This window comes from Crotalus tigris, unplaced genomic scaffold (genome assembly GCF_016545835.1).
Source record: "Crotalus tigris isolate CLP2741 ecotype Arizona unplaced genomic scaffold, ASM1654583v1 scf7180000018048.2368360, whole genome shotgun sequence".
Taxonomy (NCBI): Eukaryota; Metazoa; Chordata; class Lepidosauria; order Squamata; family Viperidae; genus Crotalus; species Crotalus tigris.
The window spans coordinates 732,035-752,123 of record NW_024096794.1 but is presented as its reverse complement, the minus strand read 5'-3'; the positions used below and the strand labels follow the sequence as shown (position 1 = coordinate 752,123).

General features: G+C 39.2%; 2 protein-coding genes across 6 annotated transcripts in view; one reads left to right on the top strand and one right to left on the bottom strand.

The window, feature by feature from the left end:
- Nucleotides 1-15,554, top strand: part of AARS2 (alanyl-tRNA synthetase 2, mitochondrial) — a 35,901-nt gene extending 20,347 nt beyond the window's left edge. The window contains exons 18-24 of one of the 5 annotated variants that reach the window (XR_005557132.1): nt 192-314; nt 1,164-1,274; nt 2,533-2,616; nt 3,046-3,156; nt 5,864-6,275; nt 13,749-13,842; nt 15,452-15,554. Coding sequence is in view for 1 of the 5 variants with exons in the window: in XM_039347042.1 (XP_039202976.1) it covers nt 192-314; nt 1,164-1,274; nt 2,533-2,616; nt 3,046-3,156; nt 5,864-6,028 (594 nt within the window). In the remaining 4 variants the exon portion in view is untranslated. Of the gene's footprint in view, nt 1-191; nt 315-1,163; nt 1,275-2,532; nt 2,617-3,045; nt 3,157-5,863; nt 6,420-10,392; nt 11,096-13,748; nt 13,967-15,451 lie in introns of those variants that run through there. The other 4 variants (XR_005557134.1, XR_005557131.1, XR_005557133.1 and 1 more) reach the window with 4 other exon arrangements.
- Nucleotides 6,355-20,089, bottom strand: part of LOC120309624 — a 30,809-nt gene continuing 17,074 nt past the window's right edge. The window contains exons 9-19 of the mRNA XM_039347041.1: nt 18,255-18,300; nt 17,479-17,618; nt 16,703-16,855; nt 15,538-15,678; nt 15,199-15,356; nt 14,359-14,527; nt 13,973-14,053; nt 12,184-13,138; nt 10,417-10,606; nt 8,322-8,485; nt 6,355-7,347 (exon numbers count right to left, since the gene is read on the bottom strand). Coding sequence (XP_039202975.1) covers nt 7,246-7,347; nt 8,322-8,485; nt 10,417-10,606; nt 12,184-13,138; nt 13,973-14,053; nt 14,359-14,527; nt 15,199-15,356; nt 15,538-15,678; nt 16,703-16,855; nt 17,479-17,618; nt 18,255-18,300 — 2,299 coding nt within the window. The 3' untranslated portion in view covers nt 6,355-7,245. The remainder of the gene's footprint in view (nt 7,348-8,321; nt 8,486-10,416; nt 10,607-12,183; nt 13,139-13,972; nt 14,054-14,358; nt 14,528-15,198; nt 15,357-15,537; nt 15,679-16,702; nt 16,856-17,478; nt 17,619-18,254; nt 18,301-20,089) is intronic.

The window sequence follows — 20,089 nt, the reverse complement described above, 5'->3', positions numbered from 1 at the left end:
CTCTAGGAGCAATCTCCTTTCCTGATCTCATTAATTTCACCCCCTCCTTAGAATACATTTTAAGTGTTATGTGTTTTCTGGCTTTTTTCTCATCACCAGCAAGCAACCCACTGTATGCTCTCATGAATAGAAGCCCTTTTTCCAGGGATCCAGCAAACAAGGTAAATAAGGTGATATCTCTGTTTTTATAGGCTCAGGATATTGGCCAGTTCTTGGCCACAGAGGTGGATTCCCTTGCTACCCGAGTGAAAGTGGGAGGAGCCTCAGTCAGTGAAGCGTGGCGAATCTCCAAGGAAGTTGGTCATCTGACTGATGTGAGTAGTGCCTGCCTACTCAAAAGAATTCACAAGAGGTTTTTTTTAATGCTGTCACATGACCTTATTCTCACATTAAGCTCCTAGTTGTCAGGTAAGCTTATATTATCTGATACTTGTTGAACAAATGGAAATATTAGTATATTATTTGAGGGTAGGATATCTGATTTTAGGTCTGGATCCTTTGATAATTTAAATGTTTATTGAAGATTGCTCTTCCCCCCCCCCCACCCCTATATGAGGTCAATATACTCAGCATAGATATACTTGTCATTAACCTGGAGGTGCCCTGGTGGTTAAAGTGCAGCACTGCAGAAAAATTCTGCCCACAGGCTGGAGTTCAATCCTGATGGGGCTCAAGGTTGACTCAGCCTTCCATCCTTCCGAGGCCAGTAAAATGAGGATCCAGGCTGTTGGAGGAAATATGCAAATGATGCTTAGATTGTAATTTGCCCGATGAGTGCTGTAGACTGCTATGGGGCAGTATAGAATGTAAATGTTATTGCTATTGCTAACCTGTTTCAAGGGCTTCATTTTTCTCTCTGACTGACCATCATCCTATTTCCCTTCCTTTGATTTCAGTAAAATGACTGGCCAGTAACATGTATGGATCAACAGGACTCACTAAAGAATGACATTTTTTTTATATCAATGCACTGCACATCATGCTGAAATGTCTCTTGTTTAAGAGTAAAATTAAGGTTCATTCACTCAAACAAACTCTGTCCTTTTAACTATAGAATTAAAAAAAATATTCTGCCTTCAACTGCATTGCTGGAAAATCCTTTCTCCCATCTGAAAAAGAATCTATGAAATGGAAAGGCATAATGGAACTGATTTGTTTTACAGAGGGTGGATACTACCAAGATGCCTCAGTGGCAGAAAAGAAAACTGCAGGCTTCTCTCAAAACACTGCAGCAAGCAGCCAATAATGCCCATAGGAAAATGGAAATCAGACTGGTAAGGATCCAGCAGTGCTTCATTTGGGCAGGCATGACAGAATTTCATAGTAAGCTACAAAAATTTAAATAAGCAAAGAGGCATAATCAACTAATAGTCTTAATAAAAACTAAATGACAGTTAAATCCTATTGTGACAAATTCTGAGCTGGAGGTTTATTATGTTGACTTCAGAATGACTAATATTGTAATTAATTACATATATGTGTAGAAATACATTTTAAATACCGTATATGCCGGCATATTAGGCGACCCGGCGTATAAGACGACCCCCGTCTTTGGCGCCGAGTCGCATTCCTAGAACATCGTCTTATACACCGGAAACTACCAGTATTTCCAGCGTATAAGACGACTCGGCGTATAAGACGACCCCCGTCTTTGGCGCCGATTTTAATGCTTGAGGAAGTCGCCTTATACGCCCGCATATACGGTAAATGAATATATAAAAAAGTGTAGTAAGTGGCACCATTCCCAAATGAAGTCACATCCTTCAATGATATATAAACTGTCATATACTTTGAATAACTAAGGGGACTGATCCAAGAGAAACTCCATGGCAGAATTCATAGCATTCTCCACCATTGGCCCTGTTGGCTGGAACGTCTGAGATTTGCAGTTAACCAATTGGTAGCTTCAGCTGCTACAAAGAAACAGAAGGAAAAAAATTTTGATGAGTGAGGGAAAGATGAATAGTCTAATAGAACAAATCTGAGCCTGGTTATCAGGATGTTCAGCTTATGATAGTTTTGTGAGACAAGAGCTCAAGAACAGGTTAACAGGTCTTTTTTGAATAAAGCATCTTCAACTTTAGAGATGAGGAGTCCTCTTTTTATACTTAATCTTATGCTTTGTTTGTAAAACAAAAACCAATGAGCTCTCCATGATTATCTGACTTAAAGAATATTACTGAGGAAATAGATCTACACTAATGAACTACACTAATCTTTTCTGGTGTAATATGGACCTTCCTACTGTTAATTTTATATGTATATGTATATGCATACATACATACATACATATATGTATATAGAAACCAGAAAATATGGATGTTTTATAGCAACCATTTTATTTTATGCGTACATAGTCCAAGGTCTTATGTTCTTGCAGTGGGATTTCCTGTTTGCTTTATATTTGCTATTTTTAAAGCAGTCATTAATGCAGATGCCACTGATATTTCATTGACAGTATCACCTCTCTTCTGTACATTTTATGTCAGTTACCCAACCATTATTGATGCATGTTGTACATTCTTTCCCAAGGCTGCAGAGAAGGTGCAGGACTTGCTGACAAAGTATTCCAATGAGCCAGTCATTATTGACACTATTCCTGCTGAGACACCCTATGTGAGTTTTAACCAACTGTGGATTTCTCTTAGAAAGCAGCATACCAGCCCTTGGCCATGCTGAAGTTGTTTTGGCAGTCAGCAGATTAAACTTGCTTCCTCAAGTGTTAAGCAGCTTAGAGCAGAGGAAGGATCACGTCTGAACTGCTCAAATAGTGTGAGTGGGCTGGTTAGTTCTGAACCCTTTAATAATTAGTTTCCTCCTCCTTTTACAGTTCTCGTGTTATGTAAACTGAAAACCTTCCTATTCACCAGTTCTCAACCTAACTGTTGTTCATTTCTCTGTCTCAGTCCAGGGTATATTGCACTGCTTTATAACATGATACAATTTAAAATATTGAAGACTTCTTCTGCATCTTAAATTCCTTGATGAAAACGAGTAATTTTTTTGAAGGTGGAGTTTCATTTTTATCTTTTGTTTTTATCCTAGATCTTGATGAAAGCAGTCAATCAACTGTGTAACAAAGTACCAGGGGCTTCTGTGATGTTGTTTAGCTCACCAGTACCAGGCCAGGTGTTTTGCGCTTGCCAGATATCCAAGGTAGGTGGGATTCCCTGTGATTCTGAAGTTTCCATTATTCTCAAAGGATAGAAGCAAAATCTTCATGTTCTTTGAATGAGAACAAATTTTGAAATGTTTTTTTTCATGTAGAAATTTTTTCACAATTTTCTCTTAATGACATTAAGAGAAAATTTTGATTTTCATTTTTTGAAATGGCTCAGTAAAGTACTAGAATGCTTGTTTGGTGTCAAGGTTAACACATCAGGCTAGAAACCCATGAGGCTGTGTGTTCTAGTCCTGTCCTAGGCACAAATCCAGCTGAGTGACTTGGGCCATCCCCTCTCTCTCAGCCCTAGGAAGGAGGCAATGGCAAACTACTTCCAAAATTGTACCAAGAAAACTGTAAGGACTTATCCAAGCAGTTGCCAGGAATCAACCCTAACCCTAACATCCTTACAGAAGAATTTCATCACCATTGTGCATAAGCAATTTTATAAAAATGAATTAGTGCCTCTGCAGCATTCATATACTAGGTTATAAAGCAGACAAATATCTCAGTTTTTCATTCCACGAAAATGATCTCGGCCCAAAGTTTCAGTCTTCCACTTTTAGTTACATGCGGGAAATCACATGTTGGAGATGATTGTTGTTATGGTGATGGAATTTGGCCAAACAAATCAGAGATGCTAATTAAGGCAGGGCTAACATAAGAAAAGTTGATCAGAAGAAATGACTGATATTAAAGGAATGGTAGGCACTCTCAATATGCTGTCACTGAAACTATAGGAAATGAATTTATTATTTCTTAAATAGTTTCCTTGTTGCTCATATATCCAAAGAATGTCCTCTTTAATATTCTAAACCAGGGGTCCCCAACCTGTGGGCTGTGGCCCGGTAGTGGGCTGGGGCCTGCTGGCCACTGGGCTGCAGGACAGGCTGGCCAGTGCGCGCGTGTGTGCACGCACACACAACCCACTTGTGGTAGTGCTGCGGCCATGCTGCATGAAAACAGGCCACCGTCATACCACAGGGCATGAAAATGGGACACCATTGCACTGCAGGGTGCGAAAACAACACCGCTGTGCTGCAGGGCAGTAAAATGAGATGCCACCACGTCACAGGGCACAAAAACACCACACCGTGGGACACAAAAACAGGATACCATCGTACCACGGAGCGCAAAAATGGGATGCGGGGTGCAAAACCAGGCCGCCGCCGCATTGTGGGCGCAAAAACGGACAGCACTGTGCCGCGCAAGAACAGAGTAGGGCTAGCGAGTATCACACAAGTGCTAGCCCCACCCTGTTTGCATCACGTGCGTCCTTGTGGCCCCATGCACACGCATGTAAAATGCTTCCCCCTCACTTTCCCTCTGGTCCGCCAACCAAGAAAGGTTGGTGACCTCTGTTCTAAACAACCACGTTAATTTACAATATTTTAGTTATCAGTTTGTATTACTTTCAGAAATATGTGAAATCTAATCTTTGAACACACTAATATATGAAAAAATATCAGTGGTAGATGATTTATATCAGGGTTTTCTCTTGGTGATTAATTAAATTGCTTTAATATACCAATAGTCCTTGACTTACTATCATTTGTGTAACAACTGTTCGAAGGTACAACCGTGCTGAAAAAAGCAATTTATGACAGTCTGAGCATGATCAAATCCATGCATTTGGCAATTAGCATGTATTTACAAAGACTGCAACATTCCAGGATCACATGAGCATCATTTGTGGCCTTCCTAGGGGGCTTCCAACAAAGTCAATGGAAAAGTCGAAATTGCTTAATGACCACCACCCCACGATCCACTTAATAACCATGGCAAAAAAAATAATAAAATCAAGTGTGACTTAATGACCTCATCACTTAGCAACAGAAATTCCGGTCCCAAATATGGACGTAAGCTGAGGACTACCTTAAATCAGTTCACTTTTGATTTCCCTTAATGTCTAACAAAGATTGCAAATCGTCAAATTGTTCTCACTTCCATATAACAAAATGGACAAAAGTGGCTTCTTATGTACAGTCTCCATTTAATTCAACAATTTTTTCTTGCCACAGACCACATATGACCAATAGCCTTTTCACCAGTATCTTAAAATTTCTCCTTCCATTACTCATCTTAATAAACATTCTACTAAAGTATACAAATTCAGAGAGCCAGATTGGTGTAGTGGCTAATGCCCCAAGCTGGAAATTAGAAGACTAAGCTCTTGGGCCAGTTACTGTCTCTCAACCTGAGGAAGGAGATATATATGTGTATCACACAAACACACACAGAGTATATCTCCTGCCTAATATATATATCCTACCTAAGGCTGAGAAACTGGCCAAGTACTTAGTGTTCCAGTAACACACACATCTACTTTCTTTACTTTTTTACCTTGTAGATATAATTTGCAATTATTCACTCAATTTTTCCATATTCCTGACTAACAGCTCTATTTTGGTTTTTATTATCTTAATTTTCAGAACTCTATTCCTAGTTGCTTCATATAACCTAATATTCATGAGAAATCATGTAGGGTCTCAACTAACAATAAAATATCATCTACATACAAAAGTATATGTAGTCCATAATTCAGGATATTCATATTATCATACACTTTCTCTAAACCAGTTAATGCACAATGCACTTTTTTCACATGAATACATTTCTCAATGGCCTGCTATAGAGCAAAAATCTGATTGTCATTCTCAGCAGTTCATCTATGTTTTATTAATTTGTTCCCTTTCTTAGAGTTCATTATCAAAGGCTTCGGCAGCTGACTGGGCTCTCGCTGTTTGTACTCAAATGGGAGGCAAAGCAGAAGGTTCTGGAATTGTAGCTAAAGGCATGGCGAAGACTGATGATGTACAGATGATATTGGCAGCAGCCCAGGAATATGCAAAGAATGTATTTTGATGCTTGATTGTGAGGAATCTGGATGTTCATTTGAATGATTGTGAATCCCTATCAACTTTGTACAATATGGTCCTGCAATCCTGTGGATTCTTCTGGATTATTGAATTGGTAGAATGAGCTGCTTTGGCTAGCCGATGTATATAAAATAACTTCTTTCATGAAATACAATTTGCACATGATGTTAAGAAGAACAACAAAGATTATCCTTTGACCAGCCACATAAGCACAAGGCAAGCCAACCATACAGGTAAATATAATCAACCTCTCAATATAGCCGCTAAGAAAGAAATAACTATATTTCTTTGATAATAAAAGATATAAGTTTGTTGGCTGCAAGATGATGTTTTTTATTTAGTAAAATAAAAAGTATGCTGTCTCATTGGAACCATTTTCCCGACTATGCAATGGAACAAATTATTTCCAGGCAAGTATGCTATCTAGCCTTTCTCTGGTTGGTTGTACAAATTTTGCAAATAAGAATTACTTCGAAGGGAGCATTTGTTGTTTAAAGTGCTTCATACAAATAATAATTCTGTTGCAAACCACTCTGAGCTTGCTATATCCAGATTTATCATCTACTTTTAATTATCTGTCAGGGTTTGCTAATTTTCAAATCATTTTTTATCCTATCCTTATCCTTTTTATAGTGCTCTGAAATCAAGACTATAACCTTACAATAATTTTTTGGGGAACAGAGGGTGGCAAACTTGTGGTTTTCAGAAAAACAATGTAGCAAACCAATTGATGGACAAAAATAGCAAATTTGGGCTGGCCCTTTGTAAAGTCTCATAGTATGAGACCCTTTTAAGCCTTAGTTACAGAACTATTCTCTTGTCATTTGATGGAAAGTATCAGCTGAGACTTTCCCATAGACTCAGGGTCTAGCCATGAGGTGTTTTTTATAAAAGAAAAAAGAAAAAAAGACTGTTACTGGAAATTCATAGTAGGACTTAATGAATCTTTCCTGGAAAAAGCACAACCTCTTATTTTTAGATTCCAATCTTCCTAAAAGTGTTCCTGATGATATTTTGGCAATCAGAGGATTTTGAGTTTTCTTAACTAAATGTTAAATCACCCCTGTCAACAACAGAGAAGAAAAATACATACATGTTTGTGTGTTCTTAATTACAATCAAGCACTGTCCTAATACATGGTTAACTAGCAAACATAGAGTATTTTACAATGTGAACTTTTGGGGACTATATTCCTTGCTTCAGTCAGCACTGGTGCATTGGAAGTGAAGGAAACTCAAATCCATTTGGTTTGTTCATGCTTCTGAAAACAGCAGAGCTAATGTTCAGAATGTCTTTGTTTGGATTCTGAGAAGCAAAAAAAAATGTTTGCATTAGTGTAATCTTCCATCATTGTCATCAATATGATACTTCTTCAAAAAGAAAACAATTTTCACATAAAAGCTATATCCATCATGTCCCTATTTATTTATTGAATTTATTTGCTGTTAATCTTGTAACAAAGATTAACCCGTGCACCACTTTAAATGCAGTTATAAGCCAAAATGCTAGCTTAGCCACATTCTCTATTTATGTTCCAGCTAAACAGCATGTCAGTGGTGTTTTGCTGATTTCTCAATTAAACCATGGCCCAGAATTTCAAGAAATTTCTACAGTATTAGTATTACAAATCCTTTATATCATTTTTTTAAAAAGTATATTATTTCACACTTTTTAAAGACTTTCATCAAATCTAATATTAATAACTTCTTGAGTAAATAGTGGTTTGTACAGTATAATTGGTCTATTAGCAACAAACGTTTTGCAACAGGCCTTAAGTTGCCTACAAATAAAATAAAAACTTAATGTAATTATCAGCAGAGGAGCATGTGTTAATTGTTCTTCAGTCTGCTGGCCCTTATCCATAGGACCTAGCCATTTCTGTGGAATTTTTTCTAGTGATGCAATTGATAGTTTTGTTTTAGACAAGCAGTACTTTGAACGCTGTCTTCACTACCCAGGAACATCATCTCTTGCGAGATAGTAGAGAAAATGCAACGCTCAAATCACTTTAGTAATGAAAAAACCCTATTCCTTTAGATGTGATAACACTACTACTTTCATCGTCTCCGACCTAGTATTTTATGGGAGTTGGACTTCAATAACTTCAGAGGATATACATTCCATAATCTTATATCAGCCAGTAATTGATATAAAATGGGCGGCTATATAAATATTTTAAATAAATAAACAAACCTGTTTTAAAGCTCTGCCACCATCACTGCAAATTCTAAATTATTTAACTCTACGTAGGAGCAAAGAGTACAATGCCACATACGCACCTGTACTATAAGGCCTTCACTGATGGAGAATGAGTATATAAAACCATCCTGTGACCTGCTTCCATTGCCTTCTTTAGGCTGCTGGAGTGGTGGCAGCTGAAGAGAGCCTGGCGATTCATTAAGCCTGGCCTGTCTCTTCTGCAGCAGCAGCTGATTTCTCAGCACTAGAGAAAATAAAAATATTAGTTACAAAGCTTTTTTTTTTTTAACCTAGGTGGAAAACATTTTACCTACCGGTATGTTAAACAAAGTTTCACTGAGGAGACTTGAAATATACTTGTAAGGTCCTGCCTCAACTAATCCTCCCAAGAAAGCAGAACTCTTGAAACAGGCATCATCTCAAAAGGAACTTTTATTGAGAGGTAGTGATAGCAAGAAAGCAAAGCAAGATCTAGTATATTCCCATGCGAAATGTTACATTAAAGCATCCCTTGCAGACCCCAACAGCCAAATGTCTAGTTTGATTTCATCCAATCCTCAGGTGCAAAGTTATGAGAACCAGATTGATAAGTGTAGTTCCCATGCACCATTCTCAGGGTTTCATTTTCCTCTCGGCCTCTTGATCTCCTTTCCTTGACTCAGAGATAAGACAGATGGCCCAGGGCACATTCCTTCTTCCATTTACACCCCATGCATCAAAGCACATACCAGCCTTCCTCCTCCCAGCAGAATAGCGGAACAGCCTCCTCCCCCCTCCCAACAGAATGGCAAACCAGAAAGAGAAAGCATTTAACAAATGAGGGTCTGACAATACCATCAGAATGCTGATGGAAATGCTAAAAGGAAGTGATAATGGATAAAAGTTGGAAAGTGCAACAAGGCTTTATTCCCTGTACAGCAGTGGTTCTCAACCTTTTTAATGCTGCGACCCCCAACCAGTCGTAAGTTGAGTACTCAATCGGTCGTAAGTCAAGGACTAAAGTGGTCGTAAGTCGAGGACTACCCAACCGGTCGCAAGTTGAGGACTTTCCCTGCCCGGGAGCGCCGCGCATGTGTGGTGCCACCCCCTGTGCCGGCCGAGGCGTAGCTGGCAAGCGGCAGGGATGGCGCAGGCCGACCACCTGCTGGGCCACCAGCTGGCCCAGCCCAAGGGAGGTAAGGCACCCGCCGGGCCCCACGCACGCCAGCAACCCTCCCTGCGCCCGCCGGCCTCCCACCTCCCACCCCTGGCCCTCTTTTACTTACATTTTTAGTAGTTGCTCAACAGGGAGGGGTGGAAACTTCCAGACAGCTTGCCTTCGCTGCAGACAACTTGCAGCACCGTTTGCAGAATGGGACTTTTGGCGGGCTCAGCACGGCAGAGACAGCCTGGACAATTCCTATTGGCTTTTGAAAGCCAATAGAATTAGACTCTATTCAAGAGAGTCTATTCTATTGGCTTTCAAAAGCCAATAGAATAAAAGGGAGTAGCACAGCTAAGGAAAAGGGGGGGAAAAAGGGCGGACTGCGTTGTTTGGCGACCCCTGTGACATGGTCGTTCAACCCCAAATGGGGTCGCGACCCACAGGTTGAGAACCGCTGCTGTACAGGGATGTGGAAGCTAGATTTTTTTGCTCTTTGGTAGGTTATTGAGAAATGTAAACATAAACAAGTTTACTGAGCATTTCTTGATTTAGAGAAAGTATAAGAAAAATTGAAGTGGCCTGAATTATGCAATACTTCGCATGTTTATGTAGGTGGGTGCTACTGCAGGATAGAGCAGTATATGATGGAAATAAAGCATATGTGAGAATAAATGCAATCCCTAATGAATTGTTCAGCATTGTCTCGTTGGTTATTCAGTATATTTATGGATATGTTTGTAAGGAATACTTGTGGCGAAGATAGAGGTTATATTGATTGGGGATGTAAATATATGTGTACTCGTATTTGCAGGTAAGGCTAAATATCAAACTGATCTGCAGTGAATGTTAGCTTCTACAATTCAAGAAGGACTACGGATTTTAAGGTTAATGTGATGCTTTAGTTGTGGCAGGAAAATGGAGAGAAAAAATCTAAATTAAACATACTGTAGTATGGTTTATTCAGAAAGGGGACTGCACAATCGCTATGTGTTTATGTCTTTTCTCAGATTTTCAAATGGCAACAGACCTACCTGGAGCTCTTTGTGCACTTGCCACAGATCTCTTAAGCCAGTGTTTTTGAAAGGCAGCCCAATATGGCATTAGTATGCTGGAGACTGAATCCTTCAGACTGTCAAATAAACTTGGAGGTGGAATCTCCTTCTGGAGGGCCTGCTCAGCTGCCCGGATAGCTCTGCCCAGCCTCTTATTATCCACTGCCACCTGCGGGGCAATCCAAAGACATTTAACATTCTGCACGACAAGATGATCCCTGGAACTATAGCTCCTTCTACCTTTTCTTCTCCAATCACACAATAAGACCCAGATATAATTATCTGGAGGTCAACTGTATGATCTTCCCTTATTTTCCTGCAATTTTGATCTCTGTTGGGATGGAATCTGGTTTCACTGTTAAAATTACGGTACTAAAGCAGCAGTAAATGATCAGCCAGGACATTCTCTAGATAAAAGAAGCTGAAATAAATTTAGCTAATGGGAGGTAGATGATGGCATTTTATTATTTTAGCATTGCTTCTTTGGGAGGGAATACTGACTACTAGATTGTTAGGCTTCTCAAGGCTTCCTAGGAAATTTTCTCTGAAGTTCTTGATGCTATTGTTTTGACTCCTTGTCAAATTCCTGGGCAAGTTATAGTATCAGTGATGCTAGTTTCTTTCACAGATGCTTATGTGACTACCATTTATTTGTTAATAAAAAAAAAAGTGTATTACCTCCATTCCTTTAACTGCTCAGGGCAGTCTGTAAGCAACAGTTAAATATCACAATATATCACACATTAAAATGTCTAATAAATCTGTTTTGAGGCCAACCCTAAACTGTAGGATGGCTTCCCCCGTTTCAATTAAATCCCAAGGAAGATATGATGAAATCTATTTTTCAATGAGCATTTTCTATATTGGTGTGCTATTCTCTGCTCTTGAGATATTGTTGGAGAATTTCACTTTTCTTTTGGAAATTTTTGAAGAAAATATTCTCTGCCAACAAATTTTTAAAAATAATAATAATAGTAGTAGTAGTAGTAGTAGTAGTAGTAGTAGTAGTAGTAGTAGTAATAATAATAATAGAGTTGGAAGGGACCTTGGAGGTCTTCTAGTTCAACCTCTTGCTCAGGCAGGAAATCCTATACCATTTCAGACAAATGGTTGTCCAGTCTCTTCTTAAAAACTTCCAGTGTTAGAGCATTCACAACTTCTGGAAGCAGGCTGTTCCGCTGATTAATTGTTCCAACAGTCAGGAAATTTCTCCTTAGTTCTACGTTGTTTCTCTCTTTGATTAATTTCCATCCGTTGCTTCTTGTCCTGCCTTCAGGTGCTTTGGAGAATAGCTTGTCTCCCTCTTTTTTGGAACATTGCTATCGTGTCCCCCCTCGTCCTTCTCTTCATTAAACTAGACATACCCAATTCCAGCAACCGTTCTTTATTTGTTTTAGCCTCCAGCCCCCTAATCATCTTTGTTCCTCTTCTCTGTACTCTTTCCAGAGTCTCAACATCTTTTTTACATCGTGGTGACCAAAACTGGATGATTATTTCTCTGTAACACAGTGTAACAATCAAGACGATTGTCCTTGACCATAAGATAGTATGAGCACTCTTACATAGAAGTGAGATAATCATATACATACATCAAGTTGATTGGTAAGAAATGATTAGCAAAAATACAGGGAAACTATTTTACATTTGTTTCCCTGTATTTTTACTAATCAATTCTTACCAGCCAACCTGTTAAATAGGCCACTCCGCCTGGGGAATAAAAATACCATTGATATTGTGAGCTCTTACCTGTAGCCGAGGCTCAATCTGAGAAGCAAGGAAACAGTCACGTATCACAAGAACCTTTTTCTTCAGAAGAGCCATGTCAGGCCAGTCATGATGAGCATTTCTAAATTTCTGCACTTCCAGTAGAAAATGCAAACCACTCTCCAGCACAGGTGTGCCATATACCTGGAGGTGTTTAATGAAATGGAGCATCTCCACAGTGGGCCAGCCTTCTGCAGCCTCTTTTAGAGACTGCCAGAAAGAGTCTTTGTCTTCCCTTGTAGGTTTTGCTGTGGCTGCTGATGCATCTTGTGCTTCCTTGTTCCTTAAATGCCTAAGAGCTATTTTTCCAGCTATCACATTTAGGAATGGTTCCAGCTTGCACCAGCGTTCTTCTGGAATCTGAGAAGGCACCAGTCCATATTTCTTCAACCCTTCACTCATCTCATCCCAAAATTGCTCAAAAGTAGGAACAACCAGGGAACGTAATAAAAGCTGGATTTCATTCCAGGTGATGTCAGTAATTTCTCCCCGGGCCACTTCTTCCTTTATTCTTTTCTTCAGTTCTTTGGGGAAGGGGATACTGGATCTCAAAACCCCCAGCTTGTTCCACATATCTAGAAATCTGACTGCACAATTTAGGTGTTTTTCATGTGCTGGGACTTCCACGCAGGCCTCCACTTCCTGTAGCAGTCCTAAAACCATCTGAAGCTCTATATTCTGCATTTTACAAGCTGCCTTTTTGTACACATTGAAGAGAACTGGGTTGCTAAGAAAATCTGGCACATTTTGAGGGGTGGGTGAGTCCTGAAGAACTGGTGATTTTTCCCTACTTCCCTGGTCTGTACTGCTTCTGCTGGAAGATTTGGAAACCACCCCTGTAGGAGATTTGGAAACCACCTTCTGTTTACCCCTTTTCCTGTGTAACCCTCTTTCTTTTGAGCCATGAATATAGGTGTTTGGTTTCTGCTTCTTTAACCTGTAGGCAGAATGGCATATAAATAAAGGCTAGTACAGCACTTCTCACAGAATTTCCTCTTACAGAAAGAATACAAACGTTCAGTTAAAATATTACCACTGAATGAAACAATATTACTGATATACAAAGAAAACATTTATGTTTAAGAATAAACAGCACAAATATCCTAAATGCCATGAATTAATCTGCAAAATGAATTCTGGCTTCAAAATTTGCAAATTTCACGTATTATTTGGCAAAGGGTGAAACAGCAGCTGAAGGCAAAGAAGAACAAGGCTAAGAAATCGGTCTGGACAGAGAGGCAGAAGCTGGGATGTATGTAAGCCTATTCTTTCAACCCTGGAAGCCAAGGTCAAAACCAATTTCATTTGCAGATTCCTTTCTTCCACAACCATGAGGGCTAGAAATTAAATCTCGTATGCCAAAACTGGAACAATTAAATTCTGGATTGTACTAATTGTTTGTTGTACTTTAGTTTCCTCTTTGTACTAATAATTGAGTTATTGCAAAGAACAAACATTTGAACTTCCAAATCTTGGTCTAATTGCTGTATTTTTCTTGCTGCATTATCTCAATGTCACTTCCTTCAACATCTTATTCATACCTTTAGAAATTAACTCCAACTACTGATTTACTTTCGAGGCAACACTACAATCTTACAGCCTTCTCCACAGAAATCCTCCTGAGTTAAATTACACTTTCAAGTAAGTCTATATAATAAACCACAATATAAAAAAATCTATTTTAAAATATTGATATAATTTGGAGATATGGCACCATATGGACACCCAGGCTACCAAAGTGACCTTTCATTTCCACAAAGGTTTTAAATACCTCCCACTTCTGTCCTGATTGCTTTTATGGTCTTTGCTTTCAGAATTTTGGACATCCAAATGAGATATTGGTACACAGTATCTGTAAGAAAGAAAAGTTAGCTAAAAATATATTTAAGTTATGATTGGAGGGTTTACAAATTATTTGTAATAAGTTTTCTTTTGGCCAAAGGGATAATGGATGTCTCATGTAATTGGTTAGATTCATGAACTCTTAAAATCTTCATTAACATAGCAAAAACATTTGGATTTGGCCATTGTCTGCACAATATTACATAAAGACTCAATTTATAGTGTTGCGGGCGCATAATCTTTGAAATATCTCTCGACAGAAAATGCATACATTTTATTTTCAGAAAATTCAGAATAGGACATCTTGGGACTCACTCAAGGAAAGTTGTGACTTCATGGCGAACATAATGCAGCCACAGCCCACCCAAAATAGGCAGCACATATTGAATCATGGGTTCAAAAGCAGAAAATGTCAGGTCTCCACTGCCCGTGGAAAGTATTCTCTCAAGGTGCTGGATGTATTCTAGCATACTGGAACTAAGCTCTGCAGAGAAAGGAGAATCAGAACACAAGGTTGGCTGAAGACCCCACCTTCAAAGAGCTTGTTCATAGGCCAAGTGCGCCCAAATAATTAGTAAATGAATCCATTGGAAAATCTGATAAAAGCTGAAAATAAAAAGTGAGCAAAATGTAGTTACAAAATAGATATCAATGTCTATGGTTTACACCATAGCAGTATACAAGTAGGCTTTAATGGTGTTTCCAAACACTAAGCAATCTGTTTAAGCAGGGACAGAATTAAGGTTACCAAGAATAACAATGGATTACTGTAGAACTAGTATCAGTCTCTACAGCCAAGGTATCCTGTAATCAATTTACAGAAAGGTCCTCCCATCAATGAATTACATCTCTTACTTTCTTCAGTCATAAAACATTCATATTATCACTGATATTCAATTTTATTCCAGTCTATTATAGGAACCACATATTAAGTCAACATTGCCCATCTATCTGTTTCTCTTTCTGTCTCAACTTCAAAAATGCTAGATGATATGGCACTAAGAACATAGATTCCATGTTCTAAAGACATCTGCCCCCATATTCAAGCACCTATATTCTGGGTAGTGGTTCTTTCCAATTTGATAGGCTTTTGCAATGATGGAATGGAATGATTAAATCAGATTCCTTCATATTTGCCCTTCCAATACAGCTCACCTGAATTGCATTCTGTATAAGTGGCCAGAAACATATGAAAAATCTGCCAGGCTATATTCTGTATTTCAGATGGGCTTGCTTGGTTCTCCTGTGCATTTTCATAATATTTTAGCTTCTTCCACAGCAACAGATGATTAATCTTTTGTCGATCCTCAAACCTGGGGGGTAACATGAAAGATACTTCAGCATTAGGTGAACTGTAGGACTTCTGCCAAATAAAAAAAGGGATGTAAAAGCATCATGATTTTTTCAGATTCTCACAATCAAATATCTACCTGTGGATTGTAAATAAAGCACAACAATGAAATATGGGACACTGAAAGCAGCTGAGAAACTCACCGAGTCAAGTAGTGAAGGAAACCATCCCCATCTCCCAGATCGCACATCAATGCCTCAAGAAATCGAATGGTTGTCAGTGTTTCAAAGGAGTCTTTAAGGGAGCCCAACAGTCTGTTTGACCCAGTTCCTTTTCTGTTTTTCCTAAATCATGAAACCAAAACTGAATTTTCAGGATCTTTCTGCTATAGAGGACACAAGATCAGAACTGCATTCATATTTTCCTAAACCATTCTGAGACCTGTTTACGAATAAAGTAGAATTACCAGTCTTGGTTTCATTAAAACCAAAAAGTTTGTTGTCATTCCCCATTCCCCAAACCTTGATCCTTTAGAGCAGGTGTATCCTCCCCTTGGCAACTTTTAAGACTTGTGGACTTCAAGTCCCAGAATTTCCCAGCCAGCACAGGAGTTGAATTCCAAAAGAGTATCATTTCTTTCTTGGTTTATTTCTATACTGATTTTCCTCCTGGAGAAATGGTTAATAATAAAACAGCTATAGGTGAAACCATCATGCCGCTGTCAAAGTTTAGGGAAATATAAATTTTCTTGACAGCTGCCACAGCATTGTAAAAGAAATTTAAACAGTGTTTATATAGCTTCCGCTGCTTTCTACCAACAATTGGTGAGGACAGAGCAAGCTTTTCATTTGTCAGTTACTGAATGCTGAAGTTTTTCTGCCAAGAATTTGACCATTGTGATATTATTTTCATTTGCATTGAATATTATTATTTATTCATTACATTTACTTTCCAAATTTGTACAAAGCAGCATAAATAGCACTTCCTCCCTCTGGGTTTTGGGATTGTTCTTTTACAAAGCATCAACCTTGTGAGGTAGGCTTCAATAAGAAATAATGATCAGCACAAAATTAGCCAGTGAACTTTCTCAGGGAAGGATGCTTAAGGATAAACTGCATCATATTACAACAAAGGCTTTGTAATGTGTACCCGCCCACACAAAATCATTTTAATAAACACACAAATGTAGATATTACAGATCCTGAGTAAATAAGGGCAATTAGTTGACTATTTATTTTAATTATAAATAAATTAGTTGATTAAGCTTCAAGGGGAAGAAAGCCATAAGGATTTATGATTACAATAGAATAAACATTAGTATCAAAAATAAAATGGACTAGCACTTCTGTTTTATGGACAGGTACTCACATCATTCTCCAGTCTTTGTTTCTTTTCATATAGTTCACCATGTCCTTTTGATCACCCATAGAAGGAAGCACTGTGGCCATATGCAAAGAAAATGGGAAACGGCCACTCCAGAAAAGTTCTTCTTCAATAGGCACCTCTGAACTGGGTTCAGACCTATAAAAGTATTACATTAAACTGACAAGGTATTTTAGATTAAATCAATATTTGCAGTTTTGGTTGAATGAAGAAAATTGAGTGGGGTGGTGGGTCTTTACTAAACTCCACCACAGAGTAAACAAGAACAAAACATGGGTCTAATTGTGTATTATATAGTCAACGCTTTAAGGCAGTGGTGGCGAACCTATGGCACGGGTGCCAGAGGCGGCACTCAGAGCCCTCTCTGTGGGCATGCGTGTCGTCACCCCAATCCTAGGCCTTCTGCTGGGTTTTATAAAACCTTTTCGCTTTAGGCCTCCGCCACCATGTGCACAAAAAAAAAAAAGATTCAATCAGTCAATTTCAACTTCTTGAAAAGTTGATTGGAATTGATTGATTGAACTTTTTAGTCCCACTCAGTCGGCCGTTACCACTGCAGCCATGCCCACCCAATTGGCCACACCCACCCAGCACTCGACGATGCATAAGTGTTTTCGGTTGCAGTTTGGGCACTCAGTCTCTAAAAGGTTCGCATCACTGCTTTAAGGCCATTTTAAAAATGTTCTATTTAGAACATAAGAATATTTTTATCTATCCCTATTGTCCAATTCAAAAGCACAGTGATCCCTCCTAGCACAAACCTTAACTGCCTGATTCTCTGATAGTGAATTAGAAATCGGGGAACCCAGTAAGAACGCAATCGTCTTAAGGCATCATATTGTTTCCTGCTCAAGGAAGCAAAAGGCGTCTCCTCTTCCCCTTTATTTTCCTCTAGCTGCTCCTAGAGACAGAGAAAACATATAGTATGCATACAATAGAAACTAAGGTCCACTTTACACATACATATATATGTATTGATGGTCATGATTGCTGCCACTTCTGAAATTACTTGAGTAAATAAAGTATTCTGCACATATGACTTTGTAAAAGAAGAATCCAGAACAGCCTGGATGGACCCTCAGCTATTTAAAAAGTGAGGCTAATCTACTACGGTATTATATCATGGGATTAATATTATATGTCATATAATCTTTATATAAAAATGATAATACCTACACATTTTAACGATCCTCCAAACACTGTATTAAATTGATTCCCAATATCTATTAGTAATCCTTTAAGTAAATGTCAAAGGTCTCTACTATAAAGTAAAAATCAAGTCCTCTGATAGCCATATAGTAAAGGTGGAAGACATTCCCAAGAAATAGAAGGATTCCATGACTATTCTGATTCATGAAGAAACTCTCCCAGGACAGAACCTACAATTCAGTTATGCAAGGCATTTCTGCACAAAAAGGCTACCGGAGGTAAAGAACAAACCCCTGAACTGCTGCTTTCTTAGCTGGCTTAGCTAGGTTTCTGATTACTTAAGCTATAACGTGGACAAAGGGATTTGCATTCCAGCTGTATTACTCACTTGAAAAGCAGGAGGGATGGCCAGCCTATACTTGGCTTGAATATCCCTGCCAAAAGAAGAGCAGCAGTATAAACCACACTTGCGTTGGAATATTTCTCTGCTTGCTACTGTATAAAGATACATATTTTATTTTTTTTAAAAGAGGACAAGCAGTATTTCATACATGATACTAGCACTGCACATAACATTCTGATCACATAGCATAGTTTATAAGATTATTCCCTCTACTCTTAAACGAAGGTAAGAATTTGACACAACCTCACACCCCACAAGATCTGCAGTTCGTGAAGATCAGTTAGTGCACCTCACCCGCCACCATTTCCTCCAAATTATTTGTTCCGATATTTCAGGCTTCTCAAATATCCCAAGAAATAAAAAACAAGCTGGATGTTTTGTATTTTACAGCATACCCAGATGCAGTATATCACCCTGGTATTAAAAAAAAAAATGTGAGCCCATATTGTGCAGATTGTGGCTGACCTCTTCTTAGAAGCTCAGACCAATAGAAACTGAGATAAGGAATAGTATTTCTTCTCTTTGTGCTTTCTCACTGTTTCACATGGAAATAGCAGACAAATAAGCAGTAACAACCAGGAGCTGCAGCAAGGCCAGAATGGAGTAATGGAGGAGGCATTAATAGATAACTCATTAATACCAACTCACAATGCTGGTCTCTGTGGAGAAACTAGAGTTTATAAAAACCCATGTTTCTTGGTTTTAGTCAATTAGTTTAAATCATGATAAAAGTAATCCCTGAGTACTGAGAAAGATATTCAAGATCACATTGCTGAGCTTCCAAATGGTCTGCTATTTACTTCTCATAATTAAGAAAAACAGATAAAACTATGCAAGCAGGTTTTTTTTTTCTTTCTCTCAAATTTTAATGGAATATAGTTTTGTTTTTAGGTCTATACCAGTGATGGCGAATCTTTTAGAGACCGAGTGCCCAAAAACTGGCCCCGCCCCCACTCCACCCCCTGCCCCGCCCCTGCTCTGCCCCATCCCCCGCCCCACCTGCCCGCAGGGCCACTCACTGCCTCCAGGGCCCGCCGCAGATCGCCCAGGCAGCCTAGCAGCGCTATGGCGGTCACGCCCTCTGCCCGCACCCTGCAGCATCAACTGTGCACGATGGGGTGTGAGGGCAGAGTCTTGTCTACGCTGCCTGGCTGCCATGTCATTGGCTGCGCTGCTCCGTGTGGGACATGCTCAGGGGCGACTCTCCTTCAGGGGAGCTGCTGGAGAGGAGCGGGTCACGGGGAGGCGAGGCTGGGGCAACGGCACGTGTGCCCACAGAGAGGGCTCCGAGTGCCGCCTCTGGCACCCATGCCATAGGTTCGCCACCACTGGTCTATACCATCAGTTGGCAAAAAGTGACTACAAGCCCAGTCTTGACAGTGCATGGTGTTTGCAAAACTCAGGTTAGAATTTAAATGATAAAATTTTAAAACAGCAATCTTCTTAGACTTGCTCAATCTTTATTTAGATTAAAATCCTGCAAGACCTCACAACAAGAATTGGCTTTTATTTGCAAGAATTGGCTTTTGTTTAAGAAAACTCATTGGTGTGCCTACCTAAAAAGTTTGCCTTCCTACTATCAACTACTATCTACTACATACCTAATTTCATACCTACTATCAGCTCCCTACTCTGGGACTCTGGCTTGGCAGCTCCAAGCTGGGCTGAGGAACAGAGGAAGCTTGCCTGCTGCAAATCAAAATGCAAATAGAAAATGAAGGCAAAAGACAGCCTCAAAATACTCTTCTGCCTTCACAGAGATTAGCAAAGAATTTTATGAAGGTGAGTAGCCTGATTTACTGCAATGGAGGTCGCATAGC